The 15,451-nt window shown below is 42.1% G+C and overlaps 1 protein-coding gene across 1 annotated transcript in view; it reads left to right on the top strand.

The window, feature by feature from the left end:
* Positions 1-15,451, top strand: part of MBOAT2 (membrane bound O-acyltransferase domain containing 2) — a 112,456-nt gene that overhangs the window by 30,619 nt on the left and 66,386 nt on the right. Inside the window, exons 2-3 of the mRNA XM_061211079.1 lie at positions 10,263-10,408; positions 15,272-15,349. Coding sequence (XP_061067062.1) covers positions 10,263-10,408; positions 15,272-15,349 — 224 coding nt within the window. The remainder of the gene's footprint in view (positions 1-10,262; positions 10,409-15,271; positions 15,350-15,451) is intronic.

Here is a 15,451-nt window from a genome sequence, read left to right as displayed (position 1 = left end):
GTGATGAATGGGAAGGAAATACAGGCGTTTAAGTATTCCGCATCTGTATTCCTTCCAAAATTGCTTGTCAATTGCTTGTCCACAAAGCAGGATATATAACTGAAATGAAATATCTTTCCAAAAGCAAAGGTAATCTCAATCACATTGTTAAGGTTTTCAGTTAAACCCAAATGATGGTCAATGTGAATTTATTTTTATTAAAAAAATTTAAACAGCTTTATTGAGGTATAATTGACGCACAATAAAGTGTGCCTTTTTAGAGTGTAAAATTGAATGTTTTGACATATGCATCCATCCGTAAAACCACCACTGCAATAAAGATAATGCACGTCTCCATCACCCCAGAGTTTCCCTGTGTCCCCTAGTAATACCTCCCTCTTGCTTCTCCCTGCCCTGCATCCCCAGGCAACCACTGATCTGCTTTTTGTCCTTATGGATTAGTTTGCATTTTCCAGAAATTTGTATAAATAGAGTTGCACTCTTCATTTTTCTGAATTCTTTTACTCAGTTTAATTATTTTGAGATTCATCTATGTTGTGAGTGTCAACAATAGTTCATTCCTTTTTCTTGCTAAGTAATATCCTCTTGGGTGGATGTACTAGGATTTGTTTATTACATCATTGTGAATTTAGACTCCTCTTCCTTTTTCCCTTTAGTAAGTCTTCTGATGTGCTAATATTATTTGTAACCACCTAAGAGATAAATATTGAGTCTCTCTCTCTCTCTCTCTCTCTCTCTCTCTCTCTCTCTCTCGCCCCAAATGCTCCTAATAAAAGGGGAGATGGTTCCTTGTTCTTATATTTATTTCCCCTTTATCCTTTTTAGGAATGAGCTCCTCAGTCATTTGTCGGAGTACGTTTGACAAGTGGTGTTGATGTGAAGCAGATCAACCCTTTCTTTGTGTCTGTGCTCTGTGTGATATTTTGGGATGTGTGTATGGTGAGTTTATTTCATCTGGATTCAGCTTATTTCCGTAGATTGCCTTTACTTGAGTTTCATAATTTAGCAGTTGTGGATGCAGTTAATCTAGCACCTTTTAATTTCACAAGCAGATAGAAATAAATTCCTTCTTAGTTCATAGGAATCTTATATAGATGGCAAGACTGAAATTAAATAAACTCTCATTAACCTTGTAGGTAAGAGGTGTGTCCTTTTAATCTCTGGTGTCTTGATTGAATCACTTGCTTTCTGCGTCTGTTTCGGTGCCTTTGAAAAAGCTTACTACTTTTTGGTTTCTGTGGATGATCTGAGAATATACTTCAGGATCTGTCCGTTAATGAACCCCCGGGAGTCTGGCTCTTTTTAACGTCGTCAAATTTAGCACAGAGTAGGAGGTTAGGGGATGTCTGGGCTCTCGCCTTGCAGCTCTCTGTGCTGTTGTCTGGGAAGGAAGAGGAGAGAAAGTTGTATCTAAGGGTCGGCCCTGTCCTGGTGGACACGGGGCTTTGCTGGCTAAACCCAGTGTGTTTTGTTTATGTGGGATTCGGGTAGGCAGTTGCCATGTAATTCAGGAGGCAGGATGGAGCCCCGAGAGGCATGCCCTCTGCCTCCCAACCTGCCTGGCCGCCACCGTTGTTATAGTTCATTTGTGTGTCTTCTTGCCCACCTCTAAGTTTTATGAGTGCAAAATCTGCCATGTCTGTGCTTTCTTCTACCTAAATAGTGTTTACAGAATGTTGAGTAGATTGCATCTTTATGCTTACATACTTATTTTTTATTTCTTGTTATGGAGTTTCTAATTGGAGCAATTATTATTAAGGCTTTAAGTCTCTAAGGAAGAAGATAAAATATGAGCTGTTAAATTCGTAATAATCTATACTATTTAGGCAAACTCTTGAAGCATATTTTTTTCCTCCACTCTTTCAGTAAATTAAAAGCACAGATGGAGCCAGGCACTGCAGTCTGGGATGGGTAGGGATTCATAGATGAATAAAATTTGTTCCCAAGCCCTGAGAAGTTCACAGTCTAGAGGGAAAGTCAGACTAATAGGCCAGTAAGTGACAAGTGCTGCATAGAACTGATTTAAAAAGTGTTCTGGAAGCCCAAAAGTATGAGTACCGGTTCCATAGTTTCGATTCGAGGAGTGGGGTGATCCCGTTAACTAAGATAGGGGTCCTTGGAGGAAACAAGCCAATTGGGTAGAATGATAAGATAGGCGAGGATGCAGGGAAGAATTCCGTTCATGTGTCCAATTTGAATTTTGGGCAGAATGTTATTCTTTTGGCGAATCTGTAGATTTTTATGGCAGTTTATAAAAACCTGTTTCCCAAAGTTTTGGTTGGGATTCACTTTTACTATTTATGGGGAGGTTGTGGTTGTTGAATGAAATGAGTTTAATTTACCACAGTTGCTTCTAGTAGGAGTGGAGTTTAATTTACCCTGTGCTTGAAAGAGTTGTTTTTCTGTGGCAGTGGCCTAATCATGTTTGAAAATGCTTATGTGCTGTAAGACAGGGCTGCCATTGTATTAAATTTAGTAGGATGAAGCTAGCAATGGAGACTCCGTGTAGGGAGATGAGATAATTACAATCTTAAATCCTGGTGATCAATTTTTGGTTTGGAAATTTGAAAAGAAGCATGAATTACTTTATTTATTTAAAGAATCAATTTTATTTATTTATTTTTGGCTACGTTGGGTCTTCGTTGCTGAGTGCGGGCTTTCTCTAGTTGCAGCGAGCGGGGGCTACTCTTCGTTGCAGTGCGCGGGCTTCTCATTGCGGTGGCTTCTCTTGCTGTGGAGCGCGGGCTCTAGGCGCACGGGCTTCAGTAGTTGTGGCACGTGGGCTCAGTAGTTGTGGCTCACAGGCTCTAGAGCTCAGGCTCAGTAGTTGCGGCACACGGGCTTAGTTGCTCTGTGGCATGTGGGATCTTCCCAGACCAGGGATCGAACCCGTGTCCCCTGCATCGGCAGGCGGATTCCCAACCACTGCGCCACCAGGGAAGTCCCAGCGTGAATTACTTTTAAACCATTTATTTGGGGGTAGATAATACATGTCCATGGTGCAAAATAAAAAGTTGGACAGGGCTGTACAATGACAAATAAGTCTCCCTTTACCTCTGTCCTGTACCCTGAAGGGCAACCACTGTTACCAGTTACTGGGGTTTCCTTCCAGAGAATGGTGTGGTAGAGACTGCTAGCTCTTCCCCAGAAGTCAGTTTTTTTCCTGTCCTGGCACATTTCCTGGTCAGCCTTGCAGTGGATCGGGCTCTGTGACTAGCTCTGTGCGTGAGTATGAGTGGCAATGATCCATCATGTCCCATTTTCAGGCGAGGGCTCTTTAGAAACAAGTGTGCCTTTTCCATCCTCTCATGTCTCCCTTCCGAAGGCCGGATGCAGCGATGATGAGGTTCTGGATGATGGCATCACAGAACGGAGCCAGGACCCCGAAAGCATCTGCCCGGGAGGGCTGCCCACTGACCAGGAATATCTGCTCTAGACTGTTACCTGAACCTCAGTTTTGTTGGAGCCATTGCATATTTTTTGTGTGTGTCTGTTTATTACAGCACCTAATTGTTACCACAGCTATTACATAAAGTTTAACACAAAATTAAAAAGCCAATATCTCTGTAACCACCCTGGGCAAGAAACAGATGATCACCAGCACACAGAAGCCCCCTGTATGCCTCTCATTGTGACCTGCTCCCTTCCTCCATAGACGATCACTTTGCTGACTTCAGTGATATTCATTTCATGCTCTTTATAGTTTTACCACTCATGCGGGCATCCCCAAACAGTATGGTTTATTGCTTGTTTGGGGGAACTTTTTATAAACATATGTTTTTATGTTGTACGTGTTCCTCTGAGTTAAATTCAAGAGATGTGTGGCTTCTTTCATACAGCGTTGTGTGTTGAGTTTAGTCCATATGCTGTAAGAAGCTGTAATTTTTCATTTTCATTGTTCTGTGTGTTGCCTATTGTATGAATACACCTCAATGTATTTAGCCATTTTACTGTTAATGGGCATTGGGTTTTTTCTAGCATATGGCTGTTATGAACAGCACAGTTTTGAACATTCCTGAACATGTCTCCTGGTCCCCATGTTATACCTCTAAGTAGTGGAGTGGCTGGGTCCTAGGGTGTGAGTATCTTTAGTCCTGTAAGAAGTTGCTGAGGTGTTTCCCCAAGTGGCTGTGTTAGCGTGTGTGAGACCCATTGCTCCACACCGTAGCCTACTTTAGTATTGTCAGACTTAAAAAGTTTGTCAGTCTGGTTGATACGTAATGGTATCTTATATGGATTTAATTTATATTACTTCCTGAAGATGCGAGTGGTTCTTTGCCTTGCCTTTGGGCCCCCGTGTATCTACTTGACTTTGAGGTTGGTTGATGAGGACACATTTCTCAAACATAGAGCACACGAGTTTTGCCTGCGGAATTAAAAAAAAGAATTCAAGGTTCTGTTTCAGACCAGGGGAATAAAAATTCTGGGGCTAGTATTCAAGAATCTATTTCTCATCAGCTATGCAGGTGTTTATTACACAGCTGGACTTACACCGGTAGGTGCAAGCACAGTGCTGAGGATGCTAAAGGTTGTATCTATGGGGCCTTGAGAACCCCTATGATCCTTGGCCATGGGCTGTGTGCCTCATTCCCCCAGCTCTGCCCATACAGGGTCTCCCAGAGACTGCCTGTTTACCTTGGGAGCCACTGGCTAAGAATGTAAGTATGCTACCCAAAAGCCATTTATACTAATAGAAAAGTAACATTAGATGTAATTTATGTTCCATTGATAGAGATACGGAGGCAGCAGTTGATTTTGGGGTACTTCTGTTAATTTGTTGAGTATTGCACTTCATCTTTTTAAAAAAATTTTATTGAAGTAGAGTTGATTTACAATGTTGTGTTAATTTCTGCTGTACAGCAAAGTGATTCAGTTATACATATATATACATTCTTTTTCATATTCTTTTCCATTGTGGTTTAACACAAGGTATTGAATATAGTTCCTGTGCTGTACAGTAGGACATTGTTGTTTATCCATCCTATATATAATAGTTTGCATCTGCTAATCCCAAACTCCCCTCGCCCCCTTGGCAAACCACATGTCTGTGAGTCTGTTTCTGTTTCGTAGATAAGTTCATTTGTCATATTTTATTTTATTTTATTTATTTATTTTTTAATTTTTATTTTTTTAATTTATTTATTTATTTTTGGCTGTGTTGGGTCTTCGTTTCTGTGCGAGGGCTTTCTCTAGTTGCGGCAAGCGGGGGCCACTCTTCATCGCGGTGCGTGGGCCTCTCACTATCGCGGCCTCTCTTGTTGCGGAGCACAGGCTCCGTAGTTGTGGCTCACGGGCGTAGTTGTCCGCGGCATGTGGGATCTTCCCAGACCAGGGCTCGAACCCGTGTCCCCTGCATTGGCAGGCAGATTCCCAACCACTGCGCCACCAGGGAAGCCCTGTCATATTTTAGATTCCACATATAAGTGATATCGTATGGTATTTGTTCGACTTGAGCTGCCTTGAAATTTAAGTGTTTTCACTCTCAACTTACTATAAGTCAGTTGTTGGCTTATTATAGAATGCTTAGTTCTGATGTGGCGGTAATTAACTGTAGTATGGCATGGGTGGCAGTTTATACACTTTTTCATAAGAGGTGTAGCTGTTGGTTTGGTATGTCCGTGGAGGGAGGTGAGCGGAGGGGCCTCCGATGTCACTGTCTTGGACCCTTCCCTCCCTAAATGCTTCTGCAAATTTGTTTGGGGGTATTATTAATAATTTCTTTGAATATCCTTAAAAATAAGTGAATCTTGTTGCTACGTCTTTGGAGTGGCATAAATTACTGAGCGGTAGGCTTTCACCCACACGCCTAGACACTGACTTGATTGTGAGGTTGAACCACGTCATTTGGTGTCGAAGAAAATCCTTCTCTCACCACGTCAGGAGGAACATGCTCCTTAGAGAGCATCCTCTGGTTGGTCTACAACAACTGCTTTCATAGGTACTTCTGTGTGCAACTTTTCACAAAAGTTAAATTTTTAATTTAAAAAATCTTAAATTAGCTAGATTTTCCACCCTTGCTTCTCTCCCCTTCCTGTGCCCTGCCTCCCCTCCCACCCCCCGCTCCCAAATTTCTGGGGGCACTTCTTTGAAGGTACATCAGGTCATTTGTATAGGTACGTTTTCAACAAAATGGTGTTGAAAAAGAGAACATAAAGTCTTTTAGGTCTATATTTCTTTCCATTTGGAAGAAAGCTTGTACGAAGGGTTGACCTGTAACAAACCAAAACAAATGTACGCAAGCTCAACATGGCTTCTCTTTTATTGTGTGTATTAGGTGTGAGAAGTAGCCGTTTGGTGGCATTTTGTTAGCTAGGATGGACATACTTTGCGGATCGCAAATTCTCTATATGGTCTTGCCTGTAGCAATCAAGTTGGACCTTCAGACCTTCTCTAGAAGTAGAGAGGCAGCCATTGAACAGCCTAGACTCAGACATGGGTTAGAGCCTGCGGTACTCACCTGTGTTGTAAGTGACCTTGAGTTGGCTGAGTAAACTCGGGGAAGTAGCACCTTGCTTCAAGGATTAAAGGCGGGAAGTAGTGGAAAGTGCCAGCCCGTGACATGATGGATGTCCATGCCTTGTAGGTCTGTTAGTTCTTTCTTGCTCTATTTCCGTCTACAGTATTCATTTGCCTCCCCAGCCCTACCCCACCCGTGAAAGAATGACTAAGATATGGGAAAGTTTTACCTTTAAGACCTTTCACAACAGCTATTTGAACATCTGGGTGTCTACCCATTCTGTTGTTTCCCATGTAAAGTAACAGATAGTCTGGATTTCCCCACCTGGATTTCCTACAGGGTTTTTTTCTTGATATGAATTGCTGCTCCCTCCTCCTGGAGTTGCCACCATTGTCTGACTGGCCGAATCCTTCTCCTTTGCAACCCAGTTACAAGGCCCGGATACCAGCTGTGCCTCTGGCTGCTCCCCCAGGTCAGGGTACTTAATTGCACCTGCTCCCGGGGCTCTCTCCCTGGCACTTTAGTTTTACCCTAGTTCTGCATGCTTTCAGAGCAGGATCCCGCTTCATGCATCTTGTGTCTCCTGCACAGCTGTCCTGGCCACTAGTGGATAACGTGTGAATTATTCGTAGGCCGTATTAATTTGGACGGGTTACCTAAACACTGGGACTTAGCTTCCTCATCTGTGAAATGTGGCTTTCTGCTCTGGGCATGCTCTCACCAAGCTCACTGATAAAGGTGCAGTTGCCTAGGTAGGTGGCTTGTCTTGGATCTTGTGCCCTGTGACCTGACCGTGACCATGGCCTCTTGAGCCTCCTCTTGCCCCGCCCACGCACAGTGTGCCCGTTCTTGCTGCTGTGACTTGGCTCGGCTGTGACTTGCCTGCTGTGGGATTCTGTCCTGGGCCTCCTTGTCTGTCCACAGCTCTCCTTCCACCGTGTCCATCACTCCCAGACTCGCATCTGCTCTGCTGGCTCCAGACCCACCTCGCAGACGTCGTCTGAGCGAGCACGCTTGCCCCCTGCACAGTCTCAAACTGAGCGTGCTCCAGCGGGGTTCTTTCTCCTCTAGGACCCACGCTTCCCCGCATTGGTTCATGTCATCATCCACTGATGATTTGCGGCCTTTCCTCTTCCTTCAGGCCCTGGTCTAGTGGCCAGTCCCGATGGCTCTGTGGCCTGAGTGTCCTTCGAACTGGCTCTTTCCTCTCTGTCTCCTTGCCCTCCTTTCTCAAGGAGGCTGGAACGGCAGCGGCCTGCACCCTGTTGCTACACTCCTTATTCTGGTCCTTCTTTTGCGGAAGCAGAGCTTGGGTCACATGTTAAGTTGTCGGTGTTTTTTTTTTTTAAATTAACTAATTAATTAATTAATTTTATTTTTGGCTGCATTGGGTCTTCGTTGCTGCGCGTGGGCTTTCTCTAGTTGCAGCGAGCTGGGGCTACTCTTGTTGCGGTGCGCGGGCTTCTCATTGTGGTGGCTTCTCTTGTTGCGGAGCACGGGCTCTAGGCGCGTGGGCTTCAGTAGGTGTGGCGCATGGGCTCAGCAGTTGTGACTTGCGGGCTCTAGAGTGCAGGCTCAGTAGTTGCGGCACATGGGCTTAGCTGCTCTGCGGCATGTGGGATCTTCCTGGACCAGGGCTGGAACCCATGTCCCCTGCATTTGGCAGGCAGATTCTTAACCACTGCACCACCACGGAAGTCCTTGTCAGTGTTTTTTCATCACTTATGGGCTCAACTATAAACACCTCCGCACGACATGCAAAGCCCCTCTCTCTCTGAACCCACCCCCATCCTGACGTCATCTCCCGCTGTCCCCACTACACCCTGCTGCTTTGCATTTTCAAGCCTCAGTGCTTCCTTCATATTGGGGTTTTTTGTTTTTGTTTTGTTTTGTTTTTGCTGAAAATGCCCTTTCTCTAATTTTCCAACACTGTGGTTCTCATACCTGGAGGATTATGGGGACCTGTGTTTTTCTTTTTGAATTATCGACTTTTGCGCCTGCCCCCAAAGATTTTGATTCAGTGTCCGGAGTGAGGTCTGGTCTCATTTTCTGTAAGACGACAACGTTGAAATGGATGTTTACAAAGATACAAAATTCTGTATGTCAGTGGTTCTAGAATGCTTCTGTATTAGTTCACACTTTGTTTTATGTTAGACAAATATGAAAAGAGAGAGAGAGGAGGAGGGAGAGGGAGGGAGCGACTCCTCGGATGTTTGTGGAGATCAGCTGTCATTAGGTCTTATGTCCCCAACTTTGTGACAGTCAGCCCTTCATGCTCTTTCCTTTGGGGTGTCCTCAAAGCACTTTCTGTATAGTCTTTAATAACTGAGTTGAAGTTCCTTGTGCACGTGTTTGCTTTTTTCATTAGATTCTAAAGCCATCCAGGGCTAGCGCGGGGCTTATGCATTTTTTGATTTCCCATGCTTTGCCCAGAGTAGATGCTCCATACATTTTTGTATAGTTATGAGATATTTGAAAGTTTTTAAACTGTAAGAAGTTTTGTAGATGTGAGTAGTTATTAATGTCAATATTCATTTTTCTGGTATATCTACTTTTTGCTTAATTAAAAAAATATTGTTGGAACCCTTTAGGAGAGAAAAAGTGCTTAGAACCTGTTGGAATGACATTTTGCTTGTATTAAGTCTAGCTGTTTCAAAGAACAATGGTCTCTCAGACAACGTACAACAATGTTCAACTGTTTTTCTCCTTGTAATGCAAGAAAAAACACATAGTTGTCTGTGTCTTTAGGCAGAGATATCTCTGTGGATCTGTGGCAGCATCGACATGTAGATGGTGTGATTTGTTCCTAATTTAGGTCCCTGCAACAGTGATTTTGTTGTTACTAAATGTGTTTCTTACAAGTTCCTAATGTCAAATGGATTTTTCTTGTATTTGTAGATTCTAAGGCATGTGTTCCTTAACGTTCTATGAGAATCTACTTCATAAGAGATAGAAATGCAGGTTTTTCTTGAGTCTTTAAACACCACAGGAGAGTCTTATTTGTAGTTTTTTATTTTATCATTTTGCAAGGGCAAAAGTAACGTTAAGGGAGAGAAAAGAGCTGCAGCACTATTATCAGCTTGTATGCATTCCTGAAAATTGAGAACGATGTCGTTCCTGGTGAGTTATGAGGACATTTAAGAACTTGCCTTGGTGGCCTTGGGGATGAACGCTGTACCTCATGGTTTTCTGGAGGCTCCTTTCTCTTATTCACCTGCTTGCCTCCTGGACCAGTGCTTGAGGCCCCCAGAGCTGAGACATTTGGTTCCTTTCAGTGGTGGTTTCAGACCAGCAGCATCCCCTTGACTCCCTCGCCAGGGATGGTACGGAACTCCAAATGGAAGAGGGTGCATTCTACAGACTCTCGGGGATCTTGACCAGATCTTGACCCAGAGGAGTTTTGGAGAAACTCAGAGCTCTTCTTTTCCACCAGTTACAGGGTCGCCCAAGTCATTAAAATAAGTTTCTCTTTCCCTCAAACCATAGGGTACCCCGTGCTTTCCATTTCTGCATCTGCATCCCTGTGTCTTCCAGATTCTTCCAGGGGCCCTCCTCAGGCCTCTCCCTACGCTGGGCGCCAGCGTCCCTGCCAAGTGTAGCACCCACGTGTGCATCAGCCCTTCACTTTGAGCTTGAGGCTGTCATCCCTGGGAAGACGCCCTGATTTTTGTTTTGTTTCTTTAGTAAACTGGGAGATCTTAATTTTCTGTAACCTTGGTGTTTTTGTCCTGAGAATTTAAATGTAACATCAAATGAAAAATTCAAGTCTGTGTTGCTAATATGAAATTTTAATTTTTCTTTACAGGTCAACTTTGTAGTGTGCCAACTCTTTGCCTTGCTAGCAGCCATTTGGTTTCGAACTTACCTACATTCAAGCAAAACTAGCTCTTTTATAAGACATGTCGTTGCTACCCTTTTGGGCCTTTATCTTGCACTTTTTTGCTTTGGATGGTAAGTAATTATTTTGATCATATTTAATGAAGACTTTGGACGTCTTTGTGAATTGAGTGTGTAGAAGGATACATTATGTAGGGTTTTGTTCTTATAGTTACCTAAAAAGTTTTATATTTTTATTTTTAATATAAAGAAATGAGTGGAGAGTGGGCTCTGTCTCTTCATTTGGGGTTCAGAGGGCAATTTATTATTTATAACTTATGAAAAAGGACAGATGATGAAAAAGGATATAAAGACATTTTATTCTGTCATGAGTAGCTCTTTCACCTGTTTTGCAGGTCTTTTATGCCAAGACAAATGATCCATTCAAAATAGCTTTTTTCTTTCTGTGCAAGTGGCTTTTAAGAGTCTGGTAAAGCCCATTGATAGAACTCTATTACCATTTTTTAGATTCTGCCATTAGCCAAAAGAGGTTTTTTGTTTGGTTGGTTTCGGCGGGGAAGAATTATTTAGCATGGAAAGCTTTTATTTATGGCCCTTCAGATGCTGTGTGTATGTGTGTTTCCTTCACTTAGCTCCCTTCTTAATTGTCAGGGCTGTGAATCAATACAGAAACACTGTCACTTCCTGTTCGTCCCAGGTGACGGTGGTTGTATGTGACAGAGGGAATCAGGAGAAGAGCACAGTGTCTCCACGAAACAGCAGAGACGCTCAGTGGAAGGACCCTCTGCTCTATGATTTCTCCCAAATTTTCCTTCTTCATAAGTGAGAGCTTATGCTGCTTGCTCATTTGCTATGTTTACACAGTCCCAGAGAAGGCTTTCTAGGTTTGCTGTTCGGCAGACTGTTGTTGGACATGGAAATTCCCTGAGAGGATGGAAATGCAGTCGCTTGATCTGTGGTTTAGTAGCTTCTGTTGTGGGCTGTGGACTGTTGGACTTTGACAATGCCTCTGCATTTGTTCTAGGAGGTTGTTTTTGATTCTTGGGCGGGTTGAAATGTACTGGTATTTCTTAATCTAGTTTCTGCCTCTGGCAATTGCACATGTGTCCTAGAAACTCACGAAAAATCAGAGATAATTTATTCAGTCTCTGCCATGTTGCCCTGTGACCAGTCCTCTGATAGGCCCTGCCAGTGGTAGGTGTGTGCGGAGTCCTTGGGGTTTCAATGGGATCTCTTAAATCAGATCTAGGCATGGTTTCTCCACTTCCTTGATAACATCAAATTTATGTCATCAAAGTTTTCTTAGGTTTCTCAGGTGATTCTATTTAAACTTCTTGTAAATCATGTCATGGGGGTAGTGTGTATGTGTGTGTGTGTATTTAGCTTTGTGTTATGGAGCCTTTTGAATACAAAAGTACAGAAAATAATATAATGAACCCTCCTATATCCATTGTCCAGCTTCAACGATTATTAAAATTCTACCGTTCTTATTTTATTCTTTCTCCAACTTATTTTTCTGGAGTATTTTCAAGCATATCCCAGTCTACGCATTTCACCCGTACATACTTGGTGTTCAGTGTGTATTTCGGCAGCATATTTTGAGGAGGGGTTGGGGAAAGCTTGCCGTCCAGAGTGGCCAACTCCGGGACACCCTTCACGTTGCAGTCTGTGGACACAGAGTAGAAGACTGAGATGTGAGCTGTGTTTCCTGGGGCTGTGTGACTTGGAGCACTGCCAGAGGGGAGGTCTTTACCGACGGGGTGCTTTCTTGCTGTGAAGCCTTCTCACATGCTTTATCACAGTGTCCCGAGGAACCCACCTTAATGTCAGATGGTCCTAAGTATTTCAAATTATATGTGATAGCCAGGATTTTTTTTTTAAAAAAATAGAGTTCTCTATTCTTTTCTTGGAGGAGAAAATTTTTATATTCCTTTCTTTGGGAAGAGAGTTTGTTTGTGCCTCTGTGCCAGGTAAAAGATAACTCTGCTAATCGGAATGAGTAGGGAAGTAGCGTATCCTTCTGATTTGCATTTTAGCACTTTGTTTTTTAGGCTCAAAGGTAATCCTATCTCCTACTGATTTTGACAACTTCTCTTTTGGAAGACATATGTTAGTGAGTTGTCTAAATATAATTGACTATTTTACCTACTTGTATTTGGCCTCAGCGTTTTTTTTTTGAACCATCATCTATAAGTTTCTATTAACTGAGAATTACTTTATACTTTTATTTACTTATTTAGCTATTTGACAGCAGTGTAGAGGAACAGACTGGAGCTTCGACTCTGAATCCAGACAGACCTGCATTCCACTCTGGGTGCCTCGGGGGCAGCCGTGTAACTGGACATGTTATTCAGCCTCTTTAGCATCACTTTTCTCATCTGTAAAATGGAACCAGTGATGGTTGTGATGACTAAAAGATGTAATACTGCAGAAGGGGGCTCAGCACAGTAGCCAGCTCCTTGTGAGCCGGGAAGGTTACTCAGGGTCAAGACCGTTATTGTGACTATGGTCTGTTGCTGCCATTGTCCAGTCGGTGGTCCAGATTAGAAATGTTTATGTTTATCCAATCTCTTCCTCAGTTTATCATACAGTATTAAAGTATGTCTTTCTCCCTAGACTGTATCCCCTGACTCTTTATTCCCAGTGGCCAGTACTGTGCCTTTCGGAAAATGGACATTCAGTACAGATCAGTGGAACAATCGAAGAGGTGTTTCTCAACCTTTTTAAAACTCTTTTTTTTGCTAAAAATAAATTTTGTACCTGCCTTTAGTGTGATTTGAAATTCAACATATGTCAAATGTGACATCTAAAAACAAACTGAAGTTTGGGGATAAAGGATTGTTTTGTTTGAAAGATTATGATCCACAGTCCATGGGGTTCCACTCCGGCTCACCCTGTGAAGAATCAGCCAGTGGATAAGTTGCCCAGGAGGAAACAACTTGAGTCTCAATGTCACTTAGGGTACTAACTGGGTATATGTTAGGACTTAGTTTCCTCAACTCTAAAATGATGAGGGCTGGATTATAATACACTTCTAAGATACCTTCTTGCTTGCGTTTTTACCTCCCTAATAATACTTAATATTTGAAAGTGTACTGTGTGCCAGATAACCCAGTCAACACTTTTCGTGTGTTATCTTTTAATCCTGAAAAGTACTAGGTGGCTACTGTGTACTTACTATGCTCATTTTTCTAATAAGGGCAAGTAGAGTAGCTGCGGATGGGAAATTACGAGGAAAGTCACCGGTGCTATGATTGAGTGCACAGGCAACTTGATGCTTGCTGTGGAGGCCAGTGAAATAGAGGGCAATGCAGGTCCCCTCTGTACAGATAGACCTATATTATCCCAGGAACAAAGGCTTGTACAACTGGCAGAGTGTCATATTGCACTCCGAAAGATCGCTAAGCTTGTCACCTGAATGGCGATGCCCGGGGAGTGGGCGTCTCAAAGTGATAGAAGGAACCACGTCGCTATTTGAAGCATAGAACTTTTAGCTTCTAAGTTGTCATATATCCCTCATGTTCCAAGGAAATTTATTCAGTAGGAAAGGAAAGATATTTCCCCAAGAGTCTTCAAAATCTTTTTTCGTTTAAGACATTTATCGTTAATGAGTTCTATTCTAATTAATAAAGCCTGTGCAGGTGTCCAGCAGGCCACTTCAGCATTTTCACATGAAGTCCATTAGTGCTGGCAATAAATAGGAGCTGGTAATTAATTTGAAGAGTGTGTGTTTTAATCATGTGTTCTTAGCTTCTTTCTGTTTCAGTTTATACACAAATATGTTTTTCTGCTGCCTCCTGGTCCTTTGGTTATATAGTAGCATTCCAGGCCAACATTGTTTCTGTGTGTGTGTGTGTGTGTGTGTGTGTGTGTGTGTGTGTGTGTGTGTGTGTGTGTTTGGCAGAGGAAGAGACAAGTAGACAGACTGACAGACATTCTTTGTACAATGAGTAAAATAAGTTTCTTCTATGGGCCTGCCTTGGAGCCAACTTCTTATTTGTAATATTTCTATGGAAAATTTAAAAAAATTAAGTAGCTTTTCCACATTGGAGGTGCCTGTTATTCTATGATGATTAGGTTAGAAAGTAATTTTAGTCATAGCTTAAGATACTTATTAATACTTTAAATTGTATACAATGATTTGAAAATTTTTTCATACATTATTCATGCCATCAAAGGGGAAAGAAGATGGAAATTTTGTGTTTGTGTGTGTGTGTGCACATGTATGCATAATCTTAGGGATAATTTGGATGGATTTTAAAACCAGAGATCTGAGTCATGTTTTGCCTGAATTTTGTGACATGAGTGGGTAAGTTAGTTCTCTCATTTAATGGTAGATTTCTACATTAGAACGTTAGAAGAAACTGTGTCATCTCAGTGAGAACGTTTTGTAGATAGATTACTGCAAATTAAGGATTGACTGGATTTGTATAAGGAAGCTTATTTGACTTGAGCCATCATGTTTTCAGAATAAATAAATTTGGGTGTACCTGCTTTTAAGTGAATTCTAATGTTTAGTATTTTTTGCTATTTTGTAAGTAATACTTGAAAAGATAACTGCAGATACAAAGCTGTATTGACGAAGTTAGTTTGGGTAAGCCAAAAACTGATGTTCTGTCAGGACTATTCTGAAATCCAGGTTTCTTACTCCTTTTCATCCCTGTTCCTGAGTTATAGAAAAAGCTGTAAACCTTGAGCCTCAGGACCCCATAGAGCTTTCATGTAGCTGGTAAACGTGGAATGCTAGGGCCACAAGTGTGGCTTTATGGGGTTTTGTCTTATTTTTCCAGCTCTTGTGGGGCTTGTGGGATGGGACTCCCTCTCTAGGGTATCCACAGAATTTTAGGCTTTGGAGGTTTGCTTCCTTTTTTTTAATCTGGCAGTGTCGTGTGTTATAGATAAGCACTTTTTAGCCTAAATTATTTCAATCTGATGTTTGTGAGTGGGCTCTTCTAACAGTGTTCTTACTTTTTACAGGTATGCCTTACATTTTCTTGTACAAAGTGGAATTTCCTACTGTATCATGATCATAATAGGAGTGGAGAACATGCACACGTAAGTGTTCGCTTTATTCACATATAATATGTATTCCAACATAATAGAATTGGGTCAAGTAGAATTTTATTACATTAAAAATTATTATTTTTAATAATAATT

The sequence above is a fragment of the Eubalaena glacialis genome, chromosome 14, assembly GCF_028564815.1.
Source record: "Eubalaena glacialis isolate mEubGla1 chromosome 14, mEubGla1.1.hap2.+ XY, whole genome shotgun sequence".
NCBI lineage: Eukaryota > Metazoa > Chordata > Mammalia > Artiodactyla > Balaenidae > Eubalaena > Eubalaena glacialis.
This window is presented reverse-complemented; position numbering and strand designations above follow the sequence as displayed.